This window comes from Panthera leo, chromosome D1 (assembly GCF_018350215.1).
Source record: "Panthera leo isolate Ple1 chromosome D1, P.leo_Ple1_pat1.1, whole genome shotgun sequence".
NCBI classification, from domain to species: Eukaryota; Metazoa; Chordata; class Mammalia; order Carnivora; family Felidae; genus Panthera; species Panthera leo.
Window position 1 is genome coordinate 99,622,431 of NC_056688.1, and position 26,444 is coordinate 99,648,874.

General features: G+C 42.1%; 1 protein-coding gene across 2 annotated transcripts in view; it reads right to left on the reverse strand.

Annotated features, from left to right (window-relative positions):
- NUP160 (nucleoporin 160) overlaps positions 1-15,764 on the reverse strand; it is a 52,725-nt gene extending 36,961 nt beyond the window's left edge. For both annotated transcript variants that reach the window (XM_042904171.1, XM_042904172.1), the window contains exons 1-9: positions 15,656-15,764; positions 15,276-15,387; positions 10,316-10,526; positions 9,782-10,004; positions 8,395-8,473; positions 7,433-7,547; positions 6,777-6,935; positions 773-850; positions 419-516 (exon numbers count right to left, since the gene is read on the reverse strand). In XM_042904171.1, the coding sequence (XP_042760105.1) occupies positions 419-516; positions 773-850; positions 6,777-6,935; positions 7,433-7,547; positions 8,395-8,473; positions 9,782-10,004; positions 10,316-10,526; positions 15,276-15,387; positions 15,656-15,755 (1,175 nt within the window). In that variant the 5' untranslated portion in view covers positions 15,756-15,764. The remainder of the gene's footprint in view (positions 1-418; positions 517-772; positions 851-6,776; positions 6,936-7,432; positions 7,548-8,394; positions 8,474-9,781; positions 10,005-10,315; positions 10,527-15,275; positions 15,388-15,655) is intronic.
- Between the last annotated feature and the right edge of the window lie 10,680 nt (positions 15,765-26,444).

Sequence of the window (26,444 nt, forward strand, 5' to 3'; positions counted from 1 at the left end):
AAAAAAGTTTGAGGAGCACTATACTTGTGCAATCAATTTCTCTTATGATGAGAAAATTGAGAACCCAAAGGGGCTGCAGTATCTTTTGGAAGTTGTGGGTACTGGAAATAGTCTGCTCAGAAGCAGAGTAAACTCCCAAATTAGAAGTATTTTAGATAGGTGCTATTGCTCCCAAGAAATATGGCATTTTATCTCATTCCAACCCTAAGAATCCTTCATTTTGTTCTAAAACCAAAAGGTAAGAAACATCACAAAATGTAAAAGGAGGAATTTTGGAAAATAGTTAACAGTAGGCAAACCCAGGACTGAATCCTTTAAATGCAAACACTTGACTTCGGTTCTACATAACAAGCTCTCTTGCTTTCTTAGAATGGAACCCCTAGGGGTGAGGCTAGACGACAGAGGAAGTGATCCATACTGCTCAAAGGTGATGTATCTCACAACAGTTTGGTTCTCAGCATCATGCCACAGGGCCCAGATATCCGTTGAGGTTAAGGCAAAGTCAATCAGTGTCTCCTAGGAGGAAATGTGGGGGAAAGGGGTTAAAATATGAAAGAGGAATAGCTTACAGCAACTTAAATTTGTATTAATAGGAGGTCAAAAGCATAAAAACAGAAGATAGTACCACACGAACTTGGTAAAACTCAAATGAAATTTGGTCTGCATCTATCAGTAAATATTTCATTTTAAGATTTCCATCCCTTTACAACATAGTTAAGTCAGCCAATTCTTTCTTATACTTGAGTGATATGCAAAGGATGATCCAACCTACCTGAGAAGTGAAAACGGACGAAATGTGATCTAGACTATAGCGGTTATTCTCAGTGCTTACCAGTTGGAAAATGCAGAACTGTTAAAACACAAATTAATAATTCATAACTTGAAAAAAATCAACATGCTACTTTTCTAACAAGTTATGAGCATTCAGAAACCAATTATTTTTTTAATTAAAATTTTTTTTTTACATTTATTTATTTTTGAGAGACAGAGAGAGAGCAGAAGTGGGGGAGTGGCAGAAAGAGAGGGAGACACAGAATCTGAAGCAGGCTCCAGGCTCTGAGCCATCAGCAAAGAGCCCGATGCAGGGCTCGAACTTGCGAACCGTGAGATCATGACCTGAGCTGAAGTCGGACGCTCAACCGACTGAGCCACCCAGGCGCCCCAATTAAAAAAATGTTTTAAGTAGGCTCCATGCCCTGCATGGCAAGAGCTCCATGCAGGGCTTGAACTCATAACCTTGAGATCAAGACCTGAGCCGAGGGGTGCCTGGGTAGCTCAGCAGGTTGAGTGTCTGGCTTTGGCTCAGGTCATAGTTCATGGGTTCGAGCCCAGAGTCTGGAGCCTGCTTCAGATTTTTGTGGCTCCCTGTCTCTTTGCCCCTCCCCTGCTCGTGCTTTGTCTCTCTCTCTCTCAAAAATAAACATTAAAAAAAAAAAAAAAAAAAAAAAAAAAAAAAAAAAGACCCGAGCCAAGATTACGTGGGATACTTAACCGAGTGAACCACCCAGGTGCCCCTAGAAACCAATTTTTATAAAGGTGTGGTAAAATACACATAACATTTGTCATCGTAAACCCCCCCCTTTTTTTTTTTTGCCATCTTAACCATTTTTAAGAGCACAGTTCAGTAGTATTAAATACATTCACATTATCGTGCCACCTAAATCCAGATCTTTTCTCATCTTGTAAAACTGAAACGATACTCATTAAATAGCTCCACACTCCCTTCTCCCTCCAGTCCCTTCCACCCACCATTCCACTTTCTGTCTCTATGAACTTGACTGCTCTAGGCACTTTATATAAGTAGAATATTAACAGTATTTTCTTTTTGTGACTTCACCTGGCATAACATCCTCAAGGTTTATCCATGTTGTAGCATGTGTCAGAATTTCCTTCCTTGAGGCTGAATAATATCCCATTTTATGTATATACCATTTTTGTTTATTCATTCATCTGTCAAGGAACACTTGGGCTGCTTCTACCTTTTGGCTACTGTAGATAGTATGATGACTATGGGCGTACAATTTTTTTTTTTTTTTTTGGACTGTCTACAAGAAAACACTATCTTTTAAGTAAGAAAGCGCATGCGCATGTGAGCACAAGCAGGGGAGGAACAGAGGGAGAGAGAGAGAATGATAAGCATGGAGCACAATGTGGGGCTCAATCTCATGACCAACCACGAGATCATGACCTATGCTGAAATCAAGAGTCGGCGCTTAAACGACTAAGCCACCCAGGTGTCCCCAAATACGTCTTTGAGACCTTGCTTTGAATCCTTTGGGTATATACCCAGAAGTGGAATGGCTGGACCATAGATAGGATAATGCTACAATCAGCTTTTAAAGGAACTGCCATACTGTTTCCCACAGTGGCTGCAACATTTTACTTTCCGTCACCAGTGCACAAGGGTTCCAATTTCTCCCTATCCTTGTCAACACTGCTATTTTCTGTTTTTTTGGGGAGGATAGTAGCCATCCCACGGGTGTGAGGTGGTATCTCATTGTGGTCAGAAGCCTGTTTTAAGTTTATATTTTTACCAAAGTGCCAGAGATAATTTAAAACATATGCACAATACAAATCAACACTAGTTAACTTCTACTAAAAACAAAACTCTGTAAAATAATTCAAGTGTAGTATTTAACTCTATTGCCAAAACAAAAAATTTCAAACTCAAAAATGATACTTTATGGATATTTTAAGTAATTTTTTTGGAAAAAGAAAATTCACTATAAACTGGTAAGAGTGACAATGGTTCTCTCTTTATAACACAGAAGTTACTAAAGGGTAGTACTAAAAGAAAAGTACACAGGGGCGCCTGGGTGCCTCAGTCGGTTGAGCGTCTGACTTCCGCTCAGGTCATGATCTCAGTCTGTGAGTTTGAGTCCTGCATCGGGCTCCGTGCTGACAGCTCAGAGCCCGGAGCCTGTTTCAGATTCTGTGTCTCCCTCTCTCTCTGACCCTCCCCCGTTCATGCTCTGTCTCTGTCTCAAAAATAAATAAACGTTAATAAAAAAAAAATTAAAAAAAAAAAAGAAAAATATACAGAGAGTCCCTTCTGAGAAAAAGTTGGAGTGTATGAAATACAAAAGATATATGCAGTGTTCATATTCATCCTAGTCTAGAGCTGTATTTCACAAGTTGCAGATCTCAACCTGTTAGTGGAATATAAATCAATTTAGCAGGTCTCAACCAGCATTCAAACAACAACAACAACAACAAAGTATCAAAGTTCATCAGTTCATCACTCATAGTAAAGGTAAACATGTTTCATATATTTTTTTTTGTTACATATTTTGTAACAACATATTTTGTATACACATACACCACAATATGTGTATAGTAGATAGCAGAACAAGGTATTTCTTGTTGGAAAAATGCTGGCCAAGCATATAGTGCTTCTCAAATTACCTGTGGTAAAGGACTAGTTTTTTGTTTTATTTAATTTCCAACCTGTTGCAGATTGATACTTTATTTATAACATACAGGAATCTTGAATGTGGATGTCTGTAGCAATGTCAAACCACTATAAAAGTATCTGGAAGTTCACTCTCATGTTCTGTAGCTATCTTACTGCAAACTGGTAAACAAGAATTTGTGGCCCAGGACCAGTCTGTGGACCACACACCATAGTCTACAGGACTTCTGTTTGAGAGTTGTATTAAGGTCTTAGATGGAATACAGACGGCAGCTTGTATCATCAATGAGAACAAGATCCTGGAAATAACCGAAGTAATACACTTACTAAAGAATTAGAATCCAAAGAACCAAAGGAAACACCAGAAATAAATGAATAGGAATGGATATAAATATTAGAGACAAAGGAAAAATAAATTTCAACTGTGCCTATTAGAGGAAAATACAGGCTGAAGAGCAGGATATGTGTAGGGGGAAAAAAAAGTCTACAAGTTCACCATAACATGAGTAGGTCTAACTGCCAAAAAGGTTTATCTGATTTTAGGCTTCATTAATAGAATCATAATGCTCAAAAGAAAGGAGATAACAGCTCTGCTCAATTTCACACCACTCCTACACTCAATTTTGAGTCTTTTAGAGGAGTGCTTCTCAAAATGTAGACCATAGACTATTTCAGGGGATCAGTGAGGCCAAAACTCTTTTCATAAGAATACATTATCTGCAATGTCTGTGTTGATATTTTTGCATTGATGATGCACAAGCCTAAATAAGAGGGTAAAATTACTGGTGCCTTATAATGAATCAAGGCAATGGCACCAAACTGAACACCCTTGCATGAGAAAAACACTCAGTACTAGAAATAGAAAGGAACTTCCTCAACATGATAAAAGGCATTTATGAAAAATTCACAGCTAATGTCATACTCAGTGGTGAAACACTGAAAGCTTTCTCCCTTAGACCAGGAACAAGACAAAGATGCCAGCTCTTCCCACTTCTATTCAATATTGTACTGGAATATCTATCCAGGGCAATTAAAAAAAAAAAAAAAAAGGCATTCAGTTGATTCAATTGGAAAGGAAGTAATAAAACTATCTTTATTTGCAGATGAGGTTATCTTGTATACAGGAAGTTCTAAGGACTCCACTATAACCCTATTAGGACTAATAAAATAATTCAGCAGGGTTGCATGATACAAGACCAATGATACAAAAATCAACTGTATTTCTATAAACGTTCACTGAATAATCTCAAAATAAAATTAAGAAAATAATTTCATTTCAATAATTTCATTTCCACTAGCATTAAAACGAATAAATACCCAGGAATAAACTGGTCAAAAGAACTGCAAAACTTCTACTCCGAAAACTATAAAACATTGTAAAAAGAAATTAAAGATGTAAATATATGGGAAAACATTCCATGTTTATGAACCAAAAGACTTAATATTGCAAAGATGGCAATATTTTCCAGCATCATCTACAGAACCAACATAATCTCTATCAGAATCTATCAAATAATAATAATAAACATATTTTGGTCTCTGCCACTGGGTGCTGGCACTAAGCTAAAACCCTTGTAATTTCCTAAATGATGAAGATGATAGGAGCATCTTATACAAAGCTCTAGAATCCCTTGGAATTTCCTGGGTGATAAATGCCTTTTCTTTTTTCTTTTAATTTTTTTTTTTGAACGTTTATTTATTTTTGAGACAGAGAGAGACAGAGCATGAACAGGGGAGGGTCACAGAGAGAAGGAGACACAGAATCTGAAACAGGCTCCAGGCTCTGAGCTGTCAGCACAGAGCCCGACGCGGGGCTCGAACCCACGAACCGTGAGATCATGACCTGAGCCGAAGTCGGACGCTTAACCGACTGAGCCACCCAGGCGCCCCCGCCTTTTATTTTTTCAAGTAGGCTCCACAACCAGCATGGGGATCGAACTCACCCTGAGATCAAGAGTCTCTACTTACTCATGCTCTACTTACTGAGCCAGCCAGACGCCCCAGAAACACCTTTTGTTCTAATGAGATGACTCCTAGATAGCTTCAAGGATTAGGGCTGGTCACCAGAAAGACCAAGCCATGATTAGAAGCTTGAACTTTCAGCCCCAACCCCCATTCTCTGGGGTGGGGAGAGAGGCTGGAAATCTAGTAATAATGGATTATGCCTACATCATGATGCCTCCATAAAAATCCCTAAAATAAAAATCCCTAAAGTATGGTATAAGGAGAGCTTCCAGATTGGTGAACACATCCATGTGCCAGGAGGGTGGCAAACTCCTATACCACAGGGCAGACGCCTTTGAACTCAGGATCCTTCTGGACCTCACCCAACATACCTCTTCATCTAGTTGTTCACCTGTATCCTTTGTCATATAGTAAACTGGCAAATGTAAGTTACTGTTTCCCTGAGTTCTGTGGACTACTGGAGGAAACTGAGACCGAGGTCAGGGTCATAGGATGGATGAATCAAGAGCCCAAGGAGGTAAAAAGAGTATCCACATTTGGCTTAGAGTGTAGGTGCATGAGCAGAGTGTGAAGGCTTCCACACATATGGAAGGCCTGGTATAGGGTGGAAACTCAAGCAGAACAAGGAGGGTGTTCACATAGAGTAGCAGTCCGTATTGGTGATTAAAGCCCAAGCAGGGAAGGAAGGTGACCACTCAATAGGGGTGGCAGAGTATCAGCTCAAAAGGCATGAACAAGGCATCCATATGGAGGGGCAACCTGTAGTTGGGCATCAGAGCCCAACAAGGGTGAAGAGGCACCCGGATGGGCACCTCCAGCACAGTGAGGACAGACCCTACCTCAGTGAAATGTTATCCGGATTAAATGGATAACATGCATAAAGCGTGTGAGCCCAGAGTAAGCACTGTCCAAGTATTTGCTATTAATGTACATAAGGGGCCCGGCATCATGGCAAACACAGAATATCCAACGAATGGTTGTTTATTACAGGATTACCATTATATGACATCCGAAATACCTCATCTACATACAACAGCTAGTGTTTGGAAGACGAGCAAAATTATTTCTAAAAATTAACTTCCCTCCAACCACTTAGTAACACCTGCATCCCTTTCATAACTCCATTTTTCCACCCAGATGTCCAAACTGGCTCTTTCTTATTTAGCTTCGGTTAACTTTACCTTTCACGTTCCTTTGAACTCTCTACTCCCTTTCACCACGACTTCTTCACGATTTTTTTGATTCACACATTAGCACAAAACCCATCATCTCCACAGAAACAACACATGAAACACCTAGGTTGGTGGGAAGAGCTTAAATAGACTCAAATGTATCTCCCGCTACTTGCCCACATCAGTACATACAGTGTAGCTTGATACAGGTCTTATTTGTTTCATACCTGTCCGCGTTTTGGTGAATGCATGAACAGTCCTAGGTAGAGTCCCATGGAAGGGGAATAAGCAAGCCGTAACTTATGTCCAGTTCCAATACTGAGCTGAAAGTCTTTACTCACAGGAACATACTCCAGCATGTCGGCCACCATCAGGCACATTTGGTCCTGCTCAAGATAAGTCAACAAGTAGTATCAAAGAATATCCAAGTCAGGAAAAACAAACTTCTTCCCCTTTGAAAGGATGTGCACTCATCACACCTAGCACTCCTCTTTTATCTGCTGAGGGACACTAAAGATTTTTTTTTTAAAGTCTGAGATGAAAATGTCTCTTAAGTCTGATAAATAAGATCATCTAACTGTTTTGCTTATGAATCCTGAAAACTGTTTTATCAACTTGCATTTACAAAACACATTCATTCCTCTTAAGTGAAGATTATTCTCTGTACTATCTTAATTCTGTAGGATTCATAATTTAAAAATATATAAAAAGGGGAGAAATGTATGAAAAAGCTAAATGAAACTGTCTGAATGTAGAAATGGCCTGCAATTTCCAAACTTCAGTGATCTTAATAATCTTTGACAGAAACAGCAAGATTGACTTCAATTCTCTTACAATTCGCAAGGCTATTTTAACTTACAGTAACTATAAATGTAGCATTTACCTTATAAGACCACATTCGTAGTTTATGATCCTGGCACAGAGCAAAGATGAAGGCATCGTGCTCGACACAATGAACAGCAAGAGCGAGGGGACGATCTGAAGGCCCCTGGTCACCTCTAAAAACATAAAGCCCAATTTTAGGCTCGTAGTGTTCTAACTATCAGGTTATTAAAACTTGTTTTTAAAAACTTTTTTTTTAACATTTATTTATTATGAGCATGAGCAGAGGAGGGGCCGAGAGATGGAGAGACACAGAATCCAAAGCGGGCTGTAGGCTTTGAGCTGTCAGCACACAGCCCGACGCAGAGCTCGAACACACAAACCGCGAGATCATGACCTGAGCCGAAGTCGGATGCTTAACCGACTGAGCCACCCAGGCACCCCAAGATTATTAGAACTTGTAATTAAACAGATAAAATAAAGTTATAAATGTACCATTTTGTTTAAGATTTTAAGTATTTCCTACATCCAACATGGGGCATGAACTCGCAACCCCAAGATCAAGAATTGCATGATCTACCGATTAAGCCAGCCAGGTGCCCCTATAAATGTACACTCTTAGTCAACACAAGGAACCAAGAGTTTACATGCTGGTATCAGATAACTATATTTTCTACTTGGTCTATAACCAATCACTATGATATACTTTAAAGGGCTCTACATAAGAAAGGAATAGAGTTTTAATCATCAGAAACTTTCTACTTCTAATTTTACACAAAATTAGTGAGTCAGGGCAGAGCACTGAGTTGAATATCATGAGAAAATACAGAAAAAATCAGTTTCTGCTATCAAGATGTCTGAGGTGTGGCTCTCCTCAGATGGACTGTGACATTTTGCAGACTCTTCTCCTTTCCAGTATAATGCTTATCTGCCTTAGAGTAAGACTAGAATCACTAATAGTTCCTGCCCAGTGCAAAAATGAAATTCTTGGGCCCTTTGGTTTGCCCACCAGACACCACTTACCTGATAGCTGTTGGCATCCAGCCTATAAGCAGTCTCTGCATTACTGAACTCTGTTTTAGTTCCACAATTGACACCATCCCTACGAGATTGAAAACAGACCAGTGACATCCAAGGCACCTCTTGATCAGACTCAGAGAAACTCAAAAACAAGGATCCATCCAATCATGAACAAGTTCCTTACAACAGGTGGACAGGCTTCTCCATTTCCATACTGAATAAGAGAGTTTTAGGATGTACCTTTCCACATACATCACACTTAAAATATCTTGAATCATTATCGCATTAATAAAAATAGCACTAACATATTGCTAGGGAAAATTTTTGCCAAACAGTTACAAATAGTAACCTGATTGCTGCTCAGAACAGTCATTCTTCCCAAAAGAATCATTGGGTTCCTTTCACGTGTCAGGCACAGTTCTAGGTGCTGAAGATGTGGCAGTAAACAAAACATTAAAAAAAAAAAACACCTGTCCTCATAAAACTTACATTCCACTGGGAGAAGGGCAGAAGCCGAGACAGCTCACAAACTAAGCAGAATGGTAATAAGTGAAAACAGAAAGCATACAGTGAATGCTGCGTGTGTATGTGCAATTTGGAAAAGGGTGGTCAGGGAAGGCCTCACACACTGAGGGAACACTGAGTGAAGACCTTGAGGAGTTAAGGGAATGAGCCAAGCTGGCAGCTGGAGAAAGACTATCTCAGGCAAAAACCCTGATGTAAGAGTGTGCCCGGTATGTTCAAGGAATTGCAATTGCGAGAAGCATGAGGCTGGTGTAGAGAAGGCGAAGGGGAAAAAAGAGGTCCCTGAAAGCCAACGTAAGGACTCTGGGTTTATTCAGAATGATATGAAGAACAAACCGTCACTTGAGGGCTTTGAGCAATGGGGTGACATGACTCTACTTAGATTTAAGTGTATCTCAGAAGTTTCTGTAGAGGGGTAAGAACAGATCTGAGGGATATTTAGGAAGATAATGCAATAATCCAGGCAGGAGACAGTGGTGACTTGGAGCAGGTTATCAGCAGCCGAACTTCCTTGTGTCAATTAACTTATTTTAGTTATAGTACCTCAACCTGAAGGTAGATAACTAGTCAACTCGTCTCTACTACAGGCCTTAGACTAGGCTGTCTTACAGTTATGTCTTCCCACATTCCAAAAAGCTTTACAATTCCTCATCCGCTCTATAAAATCTTACGTTCTCAGAAAACAAAACAAAACAAAACAGTAAAAGCACTAGAGACTCCTTTGGCAAGCAACACTGAATGATCAATTTCAGGGGGAGTAGGGAAACAATTCCTGCCTTGTATGATGGGTATGGTCTTCTAAGGTCTGTTTTACTGCCAACATTCCTTGCTTAAAGTTAAATCCAAGTTCAGCTCCCACTCTTACCAGGTATGTCATAAGACGGTAGTTTAAGAACAAAGATTCCCCCAGAAGCAGACGGAAGAGCAAACAGAGCCTCCCCATCACTGCCAAGCCAAGCTGCCGAGGAGGTAGAATTAGGGGAGAGTCCAGGTACTGCTGGAATTAATTGAGAGTTGCAAGGATCCCTGAAATCAACTTTTCCAACGTCAGTAAATATTGACTGCATCTGACTTTCAATTACCAACTCCTGTGGAGTAATTAAAAAGAAAAATCTGTTAAATCAAAATAAGCTGAATTTTGCTCAGTTCCTTTCAATGGCTACAAAAGCTTTAAAAGAAACAATTGAGCCTGGAAACAAAGCTGTTCTTTTTCATCAAGATTATTTCAACTTAAAAATGTGTCTGATCATTTTAAATTGTAACTATCAAAAGTATGCTTGGTAAGAGCTACCAAGAAATCCAATTTTCCTTCAATTTCTAAAGGATATTGCTCCAGCATTAGATGTGTGACAACCAGAGTAACTTGGGAAATAAAGGATATTACTCTTAACCAACTTACGCTCCTGTACATCCGGGAAGGGTGTGGTAAAAGTAATCTGTGCACTGTCTGATTGGTCAAGATCAAGATTATCACATGATTCTGAGTCTCAGAGACGTGAACCCCTCCAGGTAAGAGGCTGCAATTTTGGAATTTGAGGCGAACTGCATTATTCAACAGATTTACGTCCAGTGACTCTTCCACCAGCTCCAATGTATCTCCAGAGGTCTTCCTATTAAAAAAGAGACATTTGTTTAAACAGTTTATGCTTTCCTAACTGACTGTTGTTTTGAAATATATGGAAGTGGCTTCCAGATGAACTTTCCCAATTTCAAAGTTTTGGGTAAACAAATTCAGATCAACTTTTAGAATCTAAACCATCACAATACATTCATTTGCCAACCACAACACCATATAAAATTCCAATCTTACTATATGATTCTCTGTTAAAATGGAGGCATTTCCAAACTTGATGGCTTATTTATTTAGGATGATGATACTCAAAGTAACTGAACCCCACTATAAAGAAAATTCACACCATGCACCCCCATTACTTACAGTGGAATGCCTCTACTATCAGTACTACAGCATCATACTACGGTGACCCTAACAAATGTGACTCTTTCCCTTTCAGTGACTTCCTCTTGGATGCAGGGAAGACCTCTTCAGGCGCAACTCTGCCATATGGTAGCACTGGATCATAGAAAACACCGTGCTGGGAGGGCCCTACCTTCTCATCGGCTCATTTACCAGTCTGCCTGCATCCTCCCCTGAAGAGCAAGTCTCCTTCCAGCAATTCGAGGGCAACCTCTGATGTTCTCAAGTATATCCCTTCTGTGTCCATCTCTCTCCTTCTGCCAAAGCCTTCCCTCAACATTCAAATACGCTCTTCCCTGGCCTCTCCCTTTCCATCACCCCATTCCTGCCACTATCCGGCTATCACCATCTCTCCTTTCCCCTCCATGGCCATGTCTTCTCTATCTCCTCATCTCCCTCATACTCTTCAACCTGCCTTCTTCTTACCAAGGTCACCACACCAATTCCAGTGGATTCCTGTCCTGTTCTTACTTGACCTCTTAGTAGCATTCCCCATACTTGACAATGCTGTCCTTCTGAGAGTTTCTTTCTTGACTTCGATGATACTACCCTCTCCTGCTTTTTCCCTGTGTCTCCAGGCATTCCCTCTCCTTCTCCTGGACCTGACGCTTGCATTTTATTTCCTCCAACCTTGATTTTCGGGTGTCTTATCTGCTTACTGTACCCATTCTCTCAAAGCGCATCTTTTCCACCCCCGAAGCTGTACGCACCATGTGAACTCTAATTTCCTAGGGCTGCTTTGCTTCTGGTAACTCACGGCACGTCATCAGCACAATTTTTTGGACTCTCAACCTCGTCTCTGAAAACCTGCTTCGCCTTCCTGCTTTATGGTTAAAGTTGGGTCCTGGATCTTGCCCTGAGGACACCCCCCAGAGTCCTCTCTAACGGTGGTAAGCTCTCTCTACCACACTCTCTGTGCTGGGGCCTCAAAGTGGGGCACAGCTGTCCTGCTTGCTCCCCACTGCCACTCCAGCGCCACTGTTCCTCCCTCCCTGCCCGAACTACTCAGCTCTGAGGCATGTGCAGCCAGATACCACCTACGACCCCTGCCCACCGCAGTTATCTGCAGGTCTCTTTCATTCCTTGAAGACTAGCTCCTGGCTCACTGTTACTCTCCCACACTTCCTTTCCCGTATCTATATTTTTTTCTAATATCTCACTTTCCGCAGTTCCCTTCTAGTGATTGCTCTTGACTGTGTATACATACACTATTATACTTCCTCCATACACTTGCTTTGCCCTCCTTCGAGAATTGGAGTTCTCTGCTTCTCTCACAGCAGTGCTCCTTAAGAGAGCTATTCTGTACTCACAATTCCTGTCATCTTCTCTCCAGAGCCCAGCCACTTCGGATGTTTGTACCACAGTGGGAGCAGTTTCTGACAAACCTCCACCACGCAGAGGTCTATTTTCATTTCTCTGACTTATATGCAGTACTTAACAGTTTTTCACTATTCTTCTTGAAATATTTCCCTTAGCTTCTGAGATAACACTCTCTTTTTGTTCAACTCTTATTTCCCTCCTATTCCTTCCTAGTCTCCTTATCTTACTAAATATTGGAGTGCTCCAGGGTTTAGTCCTCAGACCTTAACTTTCCTCCACTACACAAGTTCTCAACAGGGGAACGATCTACCCCACTCCTTAATAACATTTAATAGTACCTGGAGAACTTTTTGCTTGTCACACTGGGGAGGGGGTGCTCTTGGCCTGTAGTGGGTAGAGACCAGGGATGCTACTCAATACCCTAAAATGTGCAGGGCAGCTCCCCACAACAAAGGTTTTTCTGGCCCCAAATGCCAATACTTCTGGCAATCTCTAAGTGATCTCATTCAGTGTAATAGCTTTAAATGCCATCTAATGCCAGCAATTCCCAAATCTATATCTTTAGTCCAAACTCTCCACTGAACTGGCTACTGCCTCAACACTTCCACCTGGATATCTAACAGGGGTTTCAAATGAAACCTGTTACAGAACACCTAGACTAGCAAACCTGAAAAACAAAGAGACCAAAACACCTACTTCACCTTCACTCTTCTCCAACTCAATTAATGGCATCTCTGTAACTTCCAGTTGCTCAAGACAAAACTCTGGAGGTCACCCTTGATGCTTCTCTTTCTGTATACCCTATATCTGAACCAATGGTAATTCTAACAAACTCACCTTCAAGACATATCCACAAACAGAATATTTCTCACTGCCTCTGCCAATACCACCCTGTTCTAAGCTGCCAGCATCTCGTCTGGACCGTGGCACCAACCTCCTAATCAGTCTCCCTGCTCCCAACCTTTCCCCACTATACCCTGTCCTCAATACAGCAGCCACAGCGATCCTCTAAAAACACAACCTAGATCAGGTCATTCCTCCACTTAAAACCCTTCAATGGCTTCTTCTCATCTAACTCAGAGCAAAAGTCGAAGCCTTAAAGTTACCAACAAAGCCCTGATTTGACCCGTGGCTACTTTCCTATTCTACCCTTTGATCACTCAGCTGCAGACTCCTGGCCCCTTGCCATTCTTTGAGCACAATGAATAAGCTCCTGTCTGAGGTTCCTTGCATTTTTGGTTCCTTTTTCTTGGAAGGCTCTACCTGAAAAATCTCATCCCCCAGATACCTACTTCTTCCGCTCAAATGCCAACTTCTCACTGGGTCTTCCCTGACTACCTTCTATGAAAGGTAACTGCTGGCATGTCCTGCAGGCATTTCCCTTTCCTCTCACCTTGCCTCCCTGTTCTCTATTCCACTCATCACTGGACAAACTGTATTTATTTGTTTTGGGGGGTTATTGCTGTTTATTGCCTCTTTCCCTCCACAAGAGCAGGGACTTTGTTTTGTTCCCTGCTATATTCTCAGTCCCTGAACACTGACTGGAAAATATTAGGTACTAAAAAGTATTTCTTAAATGAGATTTGTATGTCAAACATAGGTCTCTCTTCTGAGCCTCAGACCTATACATTTCAAGGCCTACATGACATTTCTGAAGGGCTCCTACACAGGTAACTTCAAATGTATCGGAAAGAATTATTCACATCTCTCCATCTTCTTTGTATTAGTAAAAGGCAACTTGCCCACCCAATATCTTGTTAGTCACACCAGAAACCAGGGAACTGACTTTGTTCCCTCCATTTCCCTTCCCATCTTCTACCCCATATTCACTCTGTCACCAAGTCCTAGTGAAACTGCCTTCTAAATGCATCTTAAATCCACCTATTTCTCCTTTCCTAGCTACTCCCGTAAGTGAGCCACCAGCATCTCTCACGTGGGCCATCATTAAAGCAAGCAGTTTTTTTGTATTATACCTATCTAACTGAAATCCACCTGCCATAGAGTAAAATGATTTTTTTTCTTTTTAAAGAAAAGAAAAGGGGTCAAGACCTGAGCTGAAATCAAGAGTCAGACGCTTAACCAACCGAGCCACCCAGGAACCCCTAAACTGTTTTTTTTCTTAATGCAATTTTGGTTATGTTAGTAAAGAGTAACTCTTTAAAATCCTTCAGTGATTACTCAGTGTGCTCGGGGGGAAAAAATCCAAAACGCTTAGAAAGGATCTGAGGGTCCTCCATGATCTGAGTCCTGCTTACTCCCTGTCTCAGCATCTTCACACCACTTTCCATTTCGCCCACTGTACTTAAGCCACACAGATCTCCATCCAGTTAGTTCCTCAAACCTGCCCAGTTCCTTCTACCTCATGGATTTTGCATATGGTGATGCTGTGTGCTGGACGGCTCTGTCCCCCAATCCCCTCCCTGCCCGGCCAACTTTTCATCCTACAGATCTCGGGTTAAATGTGATATCCTTGAAGGCCTTCTCTGTCTCACTAATAACATTTGGTCCTCTCATTAGCCTCTCACAGCCCCTATACTTTTCCTATGAGGCAAGTATGAAAAATTTGTATTTATACACCTATGTCGCAGTCCCTTACTTTAGTGTATTTTCCTTCATAAAACTGCACCATCAAAAGCAGGTCCATACCCGTCTTCAAACAGCTACAACATCTTGCGTGATGGAAATGGTGTTGCTTTTGTTCACCACTCCATCTCTAGCAAACTTAGATACTAGACATGCTCAGATGCCTGATGTGAAAGAGCTCAAATGTATTTGAAGAATTAAGGAAGCTGTAGAACACTATAAAAACACAATGAGTTCAAGTTTAAGACTGGACTTTGGGGCTTTATCCCATAAGCTTCATTTCCTCTGCTTTTAGTGCTGCCTGGAAGGGCAGCTCTCCTAGTACTCTGCGTCTCCCTAATTTTCCCCTGATTCAGATGTGAAAACAGTCCTCTTTTCCTGTCTATTACCGCCTCGGAGAATGACATTCTGGGAACAGCCATGAGAAGTCAGAAGTCCAACAGCCCAACCTGCCAGGGGGGTTGGCGAACACAGCACTTACCAATGAATGAACCTGTTTCTGGTGACGGCGAACAACTTGCCACTTTCCAGATAACAGAAGCCTCCCGCGCTCTCACTGTATTTCACGGCTCCAGCCAAGGCATTTGCAGTCCCTGCAAAAGAAGATTGGTCAGCCCGCACACCTAGCTCTTTAGGGATGACAGGGACTGAAGGCACTGAGAAAGCAGAGGGTGACGACTGACAATCCATACAAAGAGAAGGGGAAGAAAGGAGGGCGAAGTAGGACACTACGGAAGCTCTGATCCCGGGGCTATAGGCATGTGGACTTAGGAGTATGAACGAGGGGTCAGACATGTAGGGACCCATAGGAGATGCCCGAGGGGAAGGACCGGATCGCGTCCTCCTTAGCTGCTTCCGTACCAATGCCGCACACTGTGAATTCCCGAAAGTGTCTCGGCCTCTCGCGCTCAGCACCGCTGAGCTCCACGAAGCTCCGTTCCAGGGCTCCCGCCGCCGCCATCTTCCCGCCGCCGCCGCAAGGCTCGACGGGACGCAAGCAAGGATGGGAGGCCATCGTCACTTCCGGGGGTGGGGCGGGCGGAGTTGCGGACAGGTGAGGAAGCCAGAGGAGAAGAGAGGGTAAGACCGTTCGTTGCAAGGCTTCCAGTCAGTTGGCTGGAGAACGAAAGTGGGCAGGGAGGAAGTCAGAAGGGAAAGGGAAAACGCGAGCCGATTCTGCTTGCGGGAACTTTCGCCTGGCCGGCTGGGATGCCCCCCAGGGGGCGGTGCCCTTTTCCCGGCGACCTCCGGGAGCAGGGCGGGGCCGGGTTTGTTTCCATTTTGAAAACCCGGGCGCGGGCGGCGGTGGAGCTGAGCTTCCCGGGAGGGGCGAGGTCCGGGGAGGCGGGGCAGCTGAGCGCCCTCTGCCGGGTTTTCCGAGTTCGCGGTCACCCTTCCCTGCGTTGGGGCGGGCAGTCCGTAAGTCTCCTGGTCTCCCTTTTGGCCTTCGGTTGACATGTGGAATGGGGAGAGGGAATCTTCTGTATTGGAATCTTTTCAAGAGGCTGTATTCCTGTAATCTTGTGTAATGATACATATTGCGTTCGATAAAACATTGATACAACTTGCTGAGATTACCTAAATACTGCTCACTTGCGTACGTGAAGGGAATTTGCCTTTGCTTCCATTCCTCATCTGGAAGTTTGGAAGATATTGTGACTTTGCCCATATCTAGGGCACAATAGATGCCCAGAACTGGGGAAAATGCTGATTTTCAGGGGAAAATGTTTTTCTTTTTTCCTCAGTAGTCAACATTTGTTAAGCAATTCTGTTATTCTTGCTATTACCAGTGACTGCAACCTTTCGCTGTCATTCTGTTTCATTGATCCTATGCTGACCACTCCCGCCTAACTTTCCAGCTTGCTCCTAGGACACCAACGCTAGTGATGCCATCCCTCCATCCCACCTACTGTGTCCATTGTTCTTCCACCTTTTCACTGTCCCTCATTTCCTTGAGGTTTCCTTCTTGCTCTGCTTAAGTTCCATTTAAATTACTCCTTTGCCTAGCTCTCTTCCTCTTCATTATGCTCTGGTAAAAACTACAGCTTTGATTGAATCCAAGTCTGCAGCTGAACAGGGCTGGAATAAAATAAACGCAATCATACAGATGACTTCCTCTACCTCCATTAGGCTTCTAAACCTTGAGTGGGTCCATATTGCTGCCCAACAAACACATCGTACTTCTTTGTCCACTTATGGTCCAAGATATGAGTATTTCACAACTTCTCTAACCGGTAACACCTCCTCCCTCCTCCTCACTCTCAGCTTGCATTTTCACTTACAAGATTGATGCAATCGAAAGAGAATTTCCCTCACTACCACCTCTCTCTACCTGCCTTCATCTGTACCCACATACTCTATCTTCCTGTACTGTTACCACTATAAATTGAACCGTCCCTGAACTTACGGGAGGACAACCTTTTTACATTTTTTCCAGATCACCTACTCAAGGACACCATTCTAGCAGTTATATCCTCTCTCCTACGTCTTCAACCCCTGCTCCTATTTACTGACTTGCTTCCCTAAGCACACAAACATGCTGTTATTTTTCCTTCTCACCACACACAGAAACCCTCATTTGATCTCTGCTTTCTTTAGCTACTATCTCCTACCTCAGAGCTGTTCTTCACTGTTAGAGCAGAATTCAAGAGCTTTCTGTTTAATTTCTTTTCTTCCAATCTCTCTCTTTTTTAAAATTTAGTTTAATTATTATTATTATTTTTTAAAAAAACTTACATCCAAATTAGTTAGCATATAGTGCAACAATGATTTCAGGAGTAGATTCCTTAGTGCCCCTTACCCATTTAGCCCATCCCCCCTCCCACAACCCCTCCCGTAACCCTCACTTTGCTCTCTATATTTATGAGTCTCTTCTGTTTTGTCCCCCTCCTTGTTTTTATGTTATTTTTGTTTCTCTTCCCTTATGTTCATCTGTTTTGTGTCTTAAAGTCCTCATATGAGTGAAGTCATGTGATTTTTGTCTTTCTCTGACTAATTTCACTTAGCATAACACCCTCCATTTCCATCCATGTGGTTGCAAATGGCAAGATTTCATTCTTTTTGATTGCCGAGTGATACTCCATTGTATATATGTACCACATCTTCTTTATCCATTCATCCATCGATGGACATTTGGGCTCTTTCCATGCTTTGGCTATTGTTGATAGTGCTGCTATAAACATGGGGGCGCATGTGTCCCTTTGAAAGAGCACACCTGTATCCCTTGGATAAATGCCTAGTAGTGCAATTGCTGGGTCGTAGGGTAGTTCTATTTTTAGTTTTTTGAGGAACCTCCATACTGAGGTTCCAGAGCGGCTGCACCAGCTTGCAGTCCCATCTTCCAGTCTCTCTTAAACCCACTATTATCAGGCTTTTGCTCCTGCTGCTCTACTGAAGCAGCTTTTTTCAAGATCTCCAATGACATCCATTATATCTAACTCTGAACTCTTATTCCTTTTTCTTTTTTTTAAAATTAATCTCTACACTTAATGTGGGGCTCGAACTCACAACCCCAAGATCAAGAGTTGCATGCTCTACAGACTCAGACAGCCAGACACCCCTGAATTCTTAACCCTGAACTTGACCATCTGCAGCATTTGAACAATTAGTTGCTTTCTTGCTCACTTTCTTCACACGGCCTCCAGGGCACCACACTACACTCTCTTGTTTTCCTCCCATTTCACTGACTGTTTCTTTTCAGGCTCCTTTGCTGATTTGCTTCTCTTTTCCCCAACCCTCTTAATGTTGGAGTGCCCCAGAGCTCAGTTTTTGAGCCTGTCTACAAATAACTCCCCTGAGGATTTCATGCAGTCTTCTGGCTTTAAATACTAGATTGCTACATTCTGATAATTCCCAGATGCAGATCTCCAGTGTAAAAACCTTTCTCCCTTGAACTCCAACCTTATGCATCCAACTGCCTATTCTTTTTCTTTTTCTTTTTTTTAGAGTTTTCATTTTTAAAGTAAGCTCTAGGCCCAACATAGAGCTTGAACTCACGAAGCCAAGATCAAGAGTCACATGCTCTACTGACTGAGCCAGCCAGGCACCCAGTCCCTTGAGTGCTCAGTCTTTGCATTCATCTGCCTACAAACATCACTGGGATTCCCCCACAGACCTCTCAACCTCAACATATCCAGGACTTAATTCATTTTATCTCACTCTACACCATTATGTGATTATGTGCCTATCAGTACCCAGTGACCTGATTTAGAAATCTAGGAATCATACTGGGCACAGAGATCCTAAAACCCTTGGAATTCCCTAAGTGATGAGAGGATAAAGGTGTCTTTTTTTTATGTTAACGAAATGACTTTTGGAAAGTCCCTAGGTAACTCAAAGGTGGGGGCTGGTTGCCAGGGGAAGCAACCGTGTGATTTGAAGGTTGGAACTTTCAGCCCCACCCCAGCCCCCAATCTCTGGGGAGGTTTGCGAGGTTGGAGATTGAGTTCAGTCACCAATGGCCAATGATCTAATCAACCACGCCTATATAATGAAGCCTCCGTGAAAGCCCCGAAGGGTGGGTTTGGAGAGCTTCAAGATTGGTGAACCAGAATAAACCCATTGTACTGTGCCCCAAATTCCATGGGAACAGAAGCTCTTGCATTCAGGACCTTGCCCTATGTATCTCTATCTGGCTGTTTATCCATATCCTTTGGTATCCTTTGTAATAAACCAAAATCTAGTAAGTAAACTGGTTTTCTGAGTTTTGTGAGCCACTCTAGCAGTTAATCAAACTGAAGGAAGGGGTTGTGGGAATCTCCAGTTTATAGCCAATGGTCAGAAGCACATGCGACAACCTGAACTTGCAATTGGCATCTGAAATGGGAGCAGTGTTGTGGGACTGAGCCCTTAACTTATGAAATCTGATGTTATTTCCAGGTAGATAGTGTCAGAATTGAGTTAAATTTGTGGGATATCTGGTCAGTGTCCACAGGAGTTGAGTTAATTTGCCTGGTGGTGTGGAAAAGTCCCACACACTGGACCTCTGGAAAGTCTACTTTTAAATATCATGACAGTAGGGATTAGGTTTCAACATACTAATTTGGGAGGTGGTGGTGAGGACACAAACATTCAGTCTCTAACACTTCTTAAAAAGTTTCGGGGACTCAAAAAAGCCTTTCAGGGGCTCCCTGTTGCCCTGACTTCCAAGGTCTTTGTCCTAATTTAAGCTTATCTACCTTCTTGAAATTCTTGAATCTCCTTGAGGGAGAAACACTTACACTGTCCCAGGCGTAGACTGCCTTGTTCATACAGTGGGAGTCTTAACTTGAGTCCAAGTGGGATTTGGTCATATCTGGGCACATCTGTCAAACTTGTGTGATGGGTTTGCCCGAAACCTACTTGCTAGGGGACTGAAAAGGGACTTGGGGAAAAAAGTTTGCCTTAGGGCAAAAGGAACCTGTAGTAGTTTGATTTGGGACTTAGTTGTAGTGGAGGGATCATTGTGAGTACATTGTGATTCGCCTACCTCCCTGGTTCCTACTGGACTTATATCTGATGTCCATGGAGAGCAGAGTGGGGAACTAGGAAGACAAAAAGACTAAGTACATTATAAAATCTATAAAACATTGAGCGCCCTCAAGTACTGCGTCAAGACTGATCATGTGGAGGATACACAAAAAGGAGAACCAGTCTTCCTCCTGTGCAAATGACCCCAGAGCAGTTTTTCCAGTTTAAAGCCTCCGGCATATTGGAGGGGGTGCCTTCCAGAAGTCTGGTGACCAAAGGAGTGGGGTGAGTACCTGGGAAGGACTTGTGTCCTAGAAAGCAGGGGTGGTTCCCCCAAGGAGACTGGAGCCTGGCCAGCACAGCAATTCTTAATAGTAACTTGGTGGAATTACCTGGATTACTTGGAGATGGATTATTTCATGAACACACATGCTCCTTGGATACTCCCAGAAATGCTTGCGGGGCTCTTTAGCAGGGACTGAAAATATGCCAGCTGGAGTAGGTGGGACCAGAAGTCAGTGGAATTTGTTCATTTTATATATGTGTGTGTGTGTATATATATATATATCATATATATATATATGATATATTTATATTTATGTATATATAAACATATATTTCCACAGAAGTCAGTGGAATTTGTTCATTTTATATGTGTGTGTGTGTGTGTGTGTGTGTATATATATCATATATATATATATTTATATTTATACACACACACATATATATGCATATATGTACATATACATATATATATATATATGTATATATATAAATCTTAATGCTTATTTTTGAGAGAGAGGAACAGAGGGTGAGCAGGGAGGGGCAGAGAGAGAGGGAGACACAGAATCGGAAGCAGGCTCCAGGCTCTGAGCTGTCCACACAGAGCCCAGCGCGGGGCTTGAACTCATGAACCGTGAGACCATGACCTGAGCTGAAAGCGGGTGCTCAACTGACTGAGCCACCCAGGTGCCCCTCTTCATGTTTTTAATGTAATTGTACTTTTACCCATTGGTTGGGGAAATTTGGATATTACTGTATTGAACTATTTCACTCGTGTATGTCATGCTCTTAGAGTTCAGTGTGCTTTATTGTATGAGTTTTCTATTGCTGCTACAGTAAATGACCACAGATTTAGTGGCTTACATGGTTGCATAGGTTAGAAGTCCAACATGGGTTTTGTTGGGCTAAGATCAAGGGGTCAGTAGTGCTGTATTCTTTCTGGAGACTGTATAGGAGAGTCCCTTTCCGTATCTTTTCCAGCTTCATGATGCCAACCCTCTCCTTGACTGGTGGCCCCTTCTTTCATCTTCAAAGCCAGCAATGTCACATTTCTCTCTGACGTCAGAGAAAAGTTCTCTGCTGTGATTAGGTTGGGCCTCCCAGATCATCTAGAATAATCTCCTCATCTCTAGATTCTACAAAGTTCCTTTTGCCATGTGAGGTACTCAGTCACAGGTTCCAAGGATTAGTATGTGGACATCTTCCTTGGGTTGTGGGGAAAGGGGACATTTTTCTATGTACCATATTTACGATTTACTAAATATATCATATTCTCATTTCATTTTTGTAACATCCTTGTATGATAGATTATTCCTATAAGACAGATAACTTTTCTGAAGCACTTATTAAAAATATAGTTCCTATCAGTTGTTACTATCTTAACCCAGAGTTCAATCTTAGCATTACTCACTAATAAGAACAACCAGGTGTAACGTGCCTCCTGGGTGATGCAAAGTGAAAGAATATGGCATCATCTGTAGAAGATTTTTAAACAACTTGATGAAGGTATTAACATACCATAAAATTTGCCCCTATAAAGTCTGCAGTTCAGTGATTTTTGTATATGTACATAGCTATGTAACCATCCCCACAATCTAATTTTGAAACATTTATATCATCCTCCAAAGAAATCCAATACCCATCAACATCACTGCCCATTTCCCCTCTCCTCAGCGTGTGGAAACTACTGAAGTCAACTTTCCTGTGTCTATAGATCTGCCTATTCTGGACATCTTATACAAATGGAATATTACGTACGTGGCCATTTGGCTTCTTTAACTTGGCATAATGTTTTCAAAGTTCATCTGTGTTATAGTGTGAATCAGTACTAAATTCCTTTTTATGGTCAAACAGTATTCCGTTGTGCAGATATACTACATTTTTTTCATCAGTTACTGGCCATTTGAGTTGTTTTCCTTTATGGCTATTATAAATAATGCTGCTATGAATATATAAAGTATTCTTGCAAAAATGTTTAATCCAGATTGTGGTAGGTAGAATAATGCCCTCCCTGCCCCCACAAATGTCTACATCCTAATCCCTGGCACCTGAAAAGGGTGCCTTTTGCCTTACATGGCAAAAGGGACGTTGTAAGTGTGAGTAAGGTTGAGGAACTAGAGGTGGAGATGTGAGCCTGGATCACACAGGTAGGCCCTATCTAATCACACAGTCCTTAAAAGGAGAGAGCATCTCCCTCTGAGGATGGAAAGGGACTGAGATGGAGCAAGAAGGCCAGGAGCAAGGAATGTGGGTAGCCTCTAGAAGCTGGGAAAGGCACAGAAACAGATTTCCCCCGACAGCCTCCAAAAAGGAATGGGAACCCTGCCAACTCCTTGATTTGAGTCCATTGATTTTTGCTTTTAGCTGAAGGGAGCTGCCTTGTCTATGATTATGCCCCCTGCAACCAGTGAGTGGCCAACATGGAAAGATCCTCCCCTCTTGCTTTGATCTAGGACAACTCTGAAGGACCATCTCAGCTCCAGGGTGCTGAGTGGGATGGGTCTGAGGCCTCAACCTCTATTTCTGCCCAACCCTGCTTCCCTTAGTCCCTTCCAGGCACTGTTCCTGAGAGCAATCTGCACGCAAATCTCTGCCTCCAAGTCTGTTTCCTGGGGAATCCAACATGAGACACATGCACATGACATCTTGTCCAAGGATGCTCAGCCAGCTGGGAATCCGCAAAAAAAAGTTGAGGGGAGAGAAAGAGTTTAGGGGAGGATCTACTCTAAGTTCCAAAATTGGTGATGAAATATTGAAAAGAACGTCAGCTGGGCATTGGAAGGCCTGCGTTCAAGCTCTAGCCCTGCCTCACTGACCTGCTGCTGCCCATCTCCCTGCCTCTAAGGGAGAGGGTATTGTACTTCTTTTTAATGTTTATTTATTTTTGAGAGAAGAGAGAGACAGAGTGTGAGTGGGGGAGGAGCAGAGAGAGAGGGAGACACAGAATCTGAAGCAGGGTCCAGGCTCTGAGCTGTCAGCACAGAGCCCGATGCGGGGCTCTAACCCACAGATTGCAAGATCGTGGCCTGAGCCGAAGTCGGACGCTTGACCGACTGAGCCGCTCAGGCGCCCACAAGTTCTCTTCTGGCACTGAAGCTCCAGACCTGTGGCCCAAAAGCCAGAGACAGGCTGGATCTTCACCTTCATCTCTCCCTAATTTCCGAGTTCGAAACTGAGTCCCCTCCAGAAGTTCCCCAGGACTGAGGACAGGCATGTCCTTCCTGGGTCAAAATTGACTCTCGAGTTGCACAACTTGTGGCCTTTGGGACACTTAGTTCAGACAGTGAAAATTTCTTAGATGCTTGTCTATCACCAGGCTTTCCACATGTGCCGTATTCTCATTTCTGTGTTGATAACTTAAAATGTCATGCAATCAGTGTGCATGTTTTATGTAGTTTCCTTCTTTCCTTCCTTCCCTCCCTCCCTGCTTGCTTGCTTGCTTCCTTCCTTCCTTCCTTTCTTTTCTATCTCTTTCTTCCTTTCCTTTTCTCCTTTCCTCCCTTTCTCTTCTCTTCTCTTCTCTTCTCTTCTCTTCTCTTCTCTTCATTCCACAAAAGTGTTTGTTAAATTGATGGGTGTCGCCTTACAGTTTCCTAGGAATCCAATAATTATAGTGTTTACAGTGAGCTTTGTCATTCCTTTTCTGATCTTCAACATCCATCAGAGTCCTTGAAACTTAGAAGTTACCTAAAAATGTTTGAAGGAATTACTAAATGAATGAATAAGCCCGCAAAGGAATCCTTAGGAAACTCAAATATCTTTTGAACCATTACTATGCTGCTGTGGGATGACTGTAATATAAATGGAATCATACTGCCATCTAGTGGTTATTTGGTGACTTCATTTAGAAGCAAAATGCAGAATGTTGCTAAGATTATTATTTGCGCAGCAAATTTTATTAAAAGATACTTTTGTAAGAAAATACTTTTATCACTTGACACTGTATTGTGAGAATGTCTTGGTTTTCTAGATCACCACTAATAAGTAAGTAGAAGTGAACGGTATTATAAATTGAAGTTTAAAGCCGATTTTCCTAACCTAAGAGATATTCTTTGAAAGGAGAATTTGGTAGTTTATAGATTTTGGATACTAACCCTTTATCCGATATGTCATTTGCAAATATCTTCTCCCATTCTGTCGGTTGCCTTTTAGTTTTGCTGATTGTTTCCTTCACTGTGCAGAAGCTTTTCTCTTGGTGAGGTCCCAATAGTTCATTTTTGCTTTTATTTCCCTTGCCTCTGGAGACATGTCAAGTAAGAAGTTGCTGTGGCCAAGTTCAAAGAGGTTGCTGCCTGTTTTCTCCTGTAGGATTTTGATGGTTTCCTGTCTCACATTTAGGTCTTTCATCCATTTTGAATTTATAACTCAATACCCCAAAACAAATAATCCAGTGAAGAAATGGACAGAAGACATGAATAGACACTTCTCCAAAGAAGACATCCAGATGGCTAACAGACATGTGAAAAGATACTCAACAGCACTCATCATCAGAGAAATACAAATCAAAACCACAGTGAGATACCACTTTACACCTGTCAGAATGGCTAAAATTAATAACTCAGGAAACAACAGATGTTGACAAGGATGCAGAGAAAGGGGACTCTTTTGCACTGTTGGTGGGAATGCAACTGGTACAGCCACTCTGGAAAACAGTATGGAGGTTCCTCAGAAAATTAAAAATAGAAGTACCCTATGACCCAGCAATTGCATTACCAGGAATTTATCTAAAGGATACAAAAATGCTAATCTGAAGGGGCACATGCACCCCAATGTTTATAGCAGTGCTATCATGTCCATCAACTGATGAATGGATAAAGAAGATGCGATAAAAAAAAAAAAAAAAAAAAAAAAGATGTGATGCACGCATGCACACACACTGGAATACTACTTGACAATGAAAAAGAATGAAATCTACAAACACAAAGAGACGCCTGGGTGGCTCTGTTGGTTAAGTGCCTGACTTAGGCTCAGGTCATAATCTCACAGCTTGTGAGTTTAAGCCCCGCATCGGGCTCTGTGCTGACAGCTCAGAGCCTGGAATCTGCTTCGGATTCTGTGTCTCCCTCTCTCTCTGCCCCTCACCTGTTTGCTCGCTTGCTCTTTCTCACTCTCTCTTAAAAATAAATAAGACGTTAAAAAAAAATTTAAAACAAATCTACACACACAATGGAATACTACTTGGCAATGAAAAAGAATGAAATCTTGCCATTTACAACAACGTGGATGGAACTAGAATGTATTATGCTAAGTGAATTAAGTCTGTCAGAGAAAGATAGATATCATATGATTTCATTCATATGTGAATTTGAGAAACACAACAGATGAACACGGGAAGGGGAGGAAAAGTAAGACAAAAACAGAGAAGGAGGCAAACCATAAGAGACTATTAAATAAAGAGAACAAACTGAGGGTTGCTGGAGGGGAGCTGGGGGGAGGGATGGGTTAAATGGGTGATGGGCCTTAAGGAGAGCACTTGTTGGGATGAGCACTGGGTGTCATACGTAAGAGATGAATCACTGGGTTCAACTCCTGAAACCAAGACTACGCTGTATGTTAACTAACTTGAATTTAAATAAATTAAAAAAAAAGAATTTGGTGGTTTAAGTAAGTATGGGAAATGATGATTAACACAGTCAAACATATTTCTTTTCTGCAGAACTTTTGAGAGACATTAATATGATAGCGTGCTTTGTGAAGCTGCGAGAGAGGCTTATGCGTGATGTTTTCTAGACACTTTATACTCTTTTCAGGGAACAGCTTATTGGATCATTGTTTTATGGGAAAAAAATTCAGAAACACTGTTTTATTGTCATTTTCCCAATATGTTAAAAATATCTAAGGTGCCTCAGTGGTCTCAGTTGGTTAAATCCAACACTTGATTTTGACTCGGGTCATGATCTCACGGTTCATGAGTTTGAGT